The following is a 5,956-nucleotide window of genomic DNA, read 5'->3' as shown; positions in this document are numbered from 1 at the left end:
AAGAAATACTAAAGAAGGGAAAGGGACCTGTATGTGCCAAAATGTTTGTAGCAGCCCTGTTTGTAGTGGCTAGAAACTGGAAAATGAATGGATGCCCATCAATTGGAGAATGGCTGGGTAAATTGTGGTATATGAATGTTATGGAATATTATTGTTCTGTAAGAAATGACCATCAGGATGAATACAGAGAGGACTGGCGAGACTTACATGAACTGATGCTAAGTGAAATGAGCAGAACCAGGAGATCATTATAGACTTCGACAACGATATTGTATGAGGACATATTTTGATGGAAGTGGATTTCTTTGACAAAGAGACCTGAGTTTCAATTGATAAATGACAGACAAAAGCAGCTACACCCAAAGAAAGAACACTGGGAAACGAATGTAAACTATCTGCATTTTTGTTTTTCTTCCCGGATTATTTATACCTTCTGAATCCAATTCTCCCTACGCAACAAGAGAACTGTTCGGTTCTGCAAACATATATTGTATCTAGGATATACTGCAACATATCCAACATATAAAGGACTGCTTGCCATCTAGGGGAGGGGGTGGAGGGAGGGAGGGGGAAAAAAATCGGAACAGAAACGAGTGTCAATATAATGTAATTATTAAATAAAAAATTAAAAAAAAATAATAATGGAGACAACATACCAAAATCTATGGAATGCAGATGAAGCAGTTCTTAGGGGAAATTTTATATTTCTATATTCGTCTACATGAATAAAATAGAGAAAGAGGAGATCAATGATTTGGGCATGCAACTAAAAAAGCTAGAAAAAGAACAAAAAATACCCAATTAGATATTCTGAAACTAAAATGAAAGATTAATAAAATTGAAACTAAGAAAATTATTGAGCTAATTAATAAAAATAGGAGTTGGTTTTATGAAAAAAAAACTAACGAAATAGACAAATATTTAATTAATTTCATTAGAAAAAGGGAAGAAAAAAAATCAAATCACCAGAATCAAAAATTGAAAAGGGTGAACTTACCAGCGATGAAAAATAAATAATTCAATAATTAGGAGCTATTTTGCTTAACTGTATGGCAACAATTCATCAATCTAACTGAAAAGGATGAATATTTACAAAAATATAAATTGCCCAGATTAGCAGAAGAGGAAATAAATTACTTAAATAATCTTATTTTAGAAAAAGAAATTGAATAAGTCATTAATAAACTTCTTAAGAAAAAAAATCTTCATGGCTAGATAGATTTACAAGCGAATTCTATGAAACATTATAAGAACAATTAATTCCAGTACCATGTAAATTATTTGGAAAAATAGGTAAAGAAGAAGCCCTGCCAAATTCTTCTATGAGATAACTATAATCCCTAAACCAGGAAGAGCCAATTTTTTTTTTTTTTTTTTTTTTTTTTTTTTACCAATCTGGGGGTTTTATTTAGCCAATGTCCAAGTTAGAGTTTATTTGCCCTTTCGGGCTTTGATCTTTCTTAAGTAGAACTCCAGCTCTTTGCCCTCCAGCACGTAGCCATCTGCTCGGCCACACTGGCCCGGCCTCGATGCTATACAGGCAAGGAGCTTGCCCTGCTGGAACTGTTCCTCCAGGAGAGAGCTGATTTTGGCATTCTTCTTCCGCTCCTCGTATTTCTTCTGGATCTTCTTTGACCGCTTTTTATTTAAAATTTCTTCCTCCTCAGGAGTCAGCTTTGCTCCCTTCTTCCGGCCCAGCGGCAGAGCATAGTGGGACTCGTACCACTGGCGGTAAGGAGTACTGTCAATGAGCACAATGCAGTTCTTCACCAGCGTCTTGGTCCGCACCAGCTCGTTGTTAGACGCATTGTAGACCACATCAATAATCCTTGTTTTTCGGGTACAGCACTCGGAGCCCCAGGAGAAGTTGCCCACGTCCAACCTCAGTGCCCGGTACTTTTTGTTGCCCCCACGGACTCTCACTGTGTGGATGTGGCGGGGGCCGATCTTGGTGTTGGCGGGCGGACGGCCCAGCTCATACTTGCGTTTCTTGTGGTAGGGCTTGCGCTTGCCCCCGGTCTTGCGGCGCTTGTGCCAGTTGTCCCGGGAGATCCCCATGGTCGGCGCGAGCTGCAAAGAGCGATGGAAAAATTTTAAATAAAATATTACTAAAACATTACAGCAACTTATCAGCAGGATAAAAATACTATGATCAAGTGGGACTTATACCTGGAATGCAGAATTGATTTTTTTTTTTTTTTTTTTTTTTTTTTTTTACAAAATACAGCACCCATTCCTATTAAAAATAATAAAAACATAGGACTTTTCCTTAAAATAATAAGCAGTACCTATTGAAAACCCACAATAAGCTTTATTTGTAATGGAGAATAGCTGGGTGCATTTCCAATAAGACCAGGGGTAAAACAAGGCTGCTTATTTTCACTATCATTCAACATTGTAGTAGAAATGTTGATTAGTGATAGTAAAAGAAAAATAAATTAAAGGAATTAGAATAGGCAATAAGAAAATTATATTATCACTCTTTGCAGATATATGATAACATACTTAGGGAATCTTAGAAAATCATACAAAACCTACTCAAAACAATTAACAGCTTTAGCAAAATTTAAGATATAAAATAAATCCCTACAAATCATCAGCATTTCTATATGTTACTGATAAAGCCCAGTAGCAAGAGATGGAAAAAAGAAATTCCATTTAAAGTAACTATAGACAAAATAAAATATTTGGGTCTCTACCTGTCAAGGCAAATCCAAGAACTATATGAGCACAATTACAAAACTCTTCTACCACAAATAGTCATATCTAAGCAATTGGAAAATTATCAATTGCTCAAGGATAGGCCAAGTTAATATGATAAAAATGTCGATTCTGCCTAAATTGATCTACTTGTCCAATGCCATACCAATCAAACTGCCAAAATTTGTTTTATAGAACTAGAAAAAATAAAACAAAATTCAATTGAAAAAACAAAAGGTCAAGAATAACAAGAGAATTAATAAAGAAAAATACAAAAGATGGTGGTTTAGCAATATAAAATTAAAACTATACTATAAAGTAGCAGTCATCAAAACCATTTGCTATTAGCTAAGAAATAGAGTAGTGAATCAATGAAATAGATTAGATACACATGACACAATTTTGGAATAAGAATTCACTATTTGACAAAAATTGCTAGGAGAACTGAAAAATTGTATATCAGATACTCAGCATAGACCTACATTTCACATTCCATACCAAAATAAGGTCAAAATGGGTACTTGATTTGGGCATAAAGGATGACACCATAAACAAATTAGGAAAGCAAGGGATAATTCACGTATAATAACTTTGGAGAAGGAAGGAATTTATGATCAAAGAAGAACTAAAGAACATTATGAAAGGCAAAGTGCATAACTCTGGCTACATTAAATTTAAAAGTTTTCTCACAAATGAAACCAAGAAACAAGATTAAAAGGAAAGTACAAAGCTGAGAAAAAATCTTTATAGCTCATGTTTCTGATAAAGATCTCATTTTTAAAAATTAAAACGTTTTTGTTTTCAAAGCATATGTATGGATAATTTTCAATATTCACCCTTATAAAACCTTGTGTTCCAAATTTTTTCTTTCCTTTCCCTCCAGCCCCTCTCCTAGACAGCAAGTAATCCAATATATGTTAAATGTGCAATTTTTATATACATATTTCCACAATTATCATGCTGCACAACAAAAATCATGTCAAAAAATGAGAAAGAAAACACAATGCAAGCAAACAGCAAAAAAAAAAAAAAAAAAAAAAAAAGTGAAAATACTATATTGAGATTCACATACAGTTCTCACAAGTCTCTCTCCCTGAATGCAGGTGTTTTTCTTCATCACAAGACCCCTAGAAGTGGCTTGAATCATCTCACTTTTGAAAAGAGCCATGTCCATCTGAAATGATCATCATACAATCTTGTTGTTTCCATGTACAATGATCTCCTGGTTCTGCTCACTCCATTTATCATGTAATTCTCTCCAGATCTCTCTGAAATCATCCTGCTAATTGCTTCCTTTTATTTTTCTTTTCTGAACAACTGGGGTCCTACTGTTAAGTGTTGAAGCCCAGATTTGAACTCAGGTCTTCCTGACTTCAAGGCTGGTTCTCTATCCACTGTACCACCTAGCTGCCCCTGACCATTTTTATAGAACAATAATATTCCATAACATTCATATACTATAACTTGTTCAGCCATTCTCCAACTGATGGACATCCACTCAGTTTCCAGGTTTTTGTCACTACAAAAAGGACTCCACAAACTCCCAGTAGAAAAACTGCTGAATCAAAAAGGCCACTTGATAGCCCTTTGGGAATAGTTCCCAATTGCTTTCCAGAATGATTGAATCAGTTCACAATTCCACTAACAATGTATGTGTCCCAGTTTTCCCACATTCCCTCCAACCTTCATCATTATCTTTTCCTATCATCTTAGCCAATCTGAAAGGTATGTAATGGTACCAGAGTACCACACAATTGTATTAATTTGCATTTCGGATGACTAGAAATCTCATTTCTAAAATATATAAAGAACAATGTCAAATTTATGTGAATATAAGTCATTCCCCAATTGATAAATAGTCAAAGGATATGAACAGACAATTTTCAGAGAAAGTAATTAAAGCCATCTATAGTCATATGAAAAAATGCTCTAAATCACTACTAATCAGAGAAATGCAAATTAAAATTCTGAGGTACTACCTCATACCTTAGATTGACTAAGATGACAGGAAAAATAATGATAAATGTTGCAGTGGATGTGGGAGAACTGGGACACTAATGCATTGTTGGTAAAGCTGTGAAATGACCCAACCATTTTGGAGAACAATCTGGAACTGTGCCCAAAGGGGCATAAAACTGTGCATATTCTTTGATCCAGCAGTATCACTATTGTATCTGTATTCCCACAGAAATCATAAAAGTGGGAAAAGGACCGACATGTGCAAAAATGTCTGTAACAGTTCTTTTGTGGTAAAAAAAAGATTTAAAAAATGAGTAGAAACCCATCAATTGGGGAATGGCTGAATAAGCTGTGTAGTATACTGTTCAAAAAAATGATGAATGAGATGATTTTTAGAAAAGTCTGAAAACTGATACTGATACTGAGCAAAACAAGCAGAACCAGGAATACATTGTTCACAATAATAGCAGGAATATGCAGTGATCAACTATGAAATACTTACTTCTCAGTGGCTCAGTGATTCAAAGCAATTTCAAGAGTCTTTGGAAAGAAAATGCTATCATCCAGAAAAAGAACTATGGAGATTGAATGTAAATCAGCACAGGCTATGTTCATGTCTTTTTTCTGTTTTTTCCTCTCTCCCATGGTTTTCCCCTTTTGTTTTGATTTTTTTCCTCCCAATATGAATCATAAAGCACTGTGTATTATTTTAAAATTAAAAAATATTGGATTTGTCCTTAGTTTTGTGTTTGAATAAATAGAACTGAAATGACTTTGTTACATTTAGGAAAATCATAACTATTCAGTCTCCTTTTTTAAAGTAATGACGGCCAATAGAGCTTTCTTTATTCCCCAATTGTTAGTGCTCCCACCCCACTCATTTTGTATCTATTTTGTAAATATTCTTCATTTATTTATCTGTGAATGTGTCCTATTCTCATTATAAAAGGAAAACTCCTTGAGGGCAAGTACCTGACATATATTAAATGTTTAATACTGCTTTTTAAATTCAATTTTTATTTATTTACTATTTCTCTCCAGTAATATTAAAAACTTTTTTTTTTACATTTGTTTTGTAATATTTTTGAGTTCGAAGTACTTTTCCTTATCTCCACCCACAATTAAGAAACTGCTAAGTTATAGATTCTATTGAAAGGGAGTACTGAGGCACCTCAACCTCTGATGCACAATAAATTTTCTGTCATGTTGCAGAAACACCCTTATTGAACAAGGAGCATTGATTTGTCATCATGGGAATGAGTGTAAGTTGAAGGTCACGGCCAGTGGCTACATGAAC

General features: G+C 34.4%; 1 protein-coding gene across 1 annotated transcript; it reads right to left on the bottom strand.

Moving 5' to 3' along the window:
* Positions 1 to 1,402: 1,402 nt before the first annotated feature.
* Positions 1,403 to 2,083, bottom strand: LOC127553577 (40S ribosomal protein S8-like). The gene has a single exon (XM_051984379.1). The coding sequence runs from the start codon at positions 2,056 to 2,058 to the stop codon at positions 1,432 to 1,434; it is 627 nt and encodes a 208-aa protein (XP_051840339.1). The 5' UTR covers positions 2,059 to 2,083; the 3' UTR covers positions 1,403 to 1,431.
* Between the last annotated feature and the right edge of the window lie 3,873 nt (positions 2,084 to 5,956).

The sequence above is a fragment of the Antechinus flavipes genome, chromosome 3 (genome assembly GCF_016432865.1).
Source record: "Antechinus flavipes isolate AdamAnt ecotype Samford, QLD, Australia chromosome 3, AdamAnt_v2, whole genome shotgun sequence".
Classification (NCBI taxonomy): Eukaryota; Metazoa; Chordata; class Mammalia; order Dasyuromorphia; family Dasyuridae; genus Antechinus; species Antechinus flavipes.
The sequence above is the reverse complement of the archived record's forward strand: the minus strand, read 5'-3'. Positions and strand labels throughout refer to the sequence as shown.

Coding starts and splice junctions, on each gene's coding strand:
- LOC127553577 (XM_051984379.1), bottom strand. CDS start 2,058: ATGGGGATCTCCCGGGACAACTGGCACAAGCGCCGCAAGACCGGGGGC.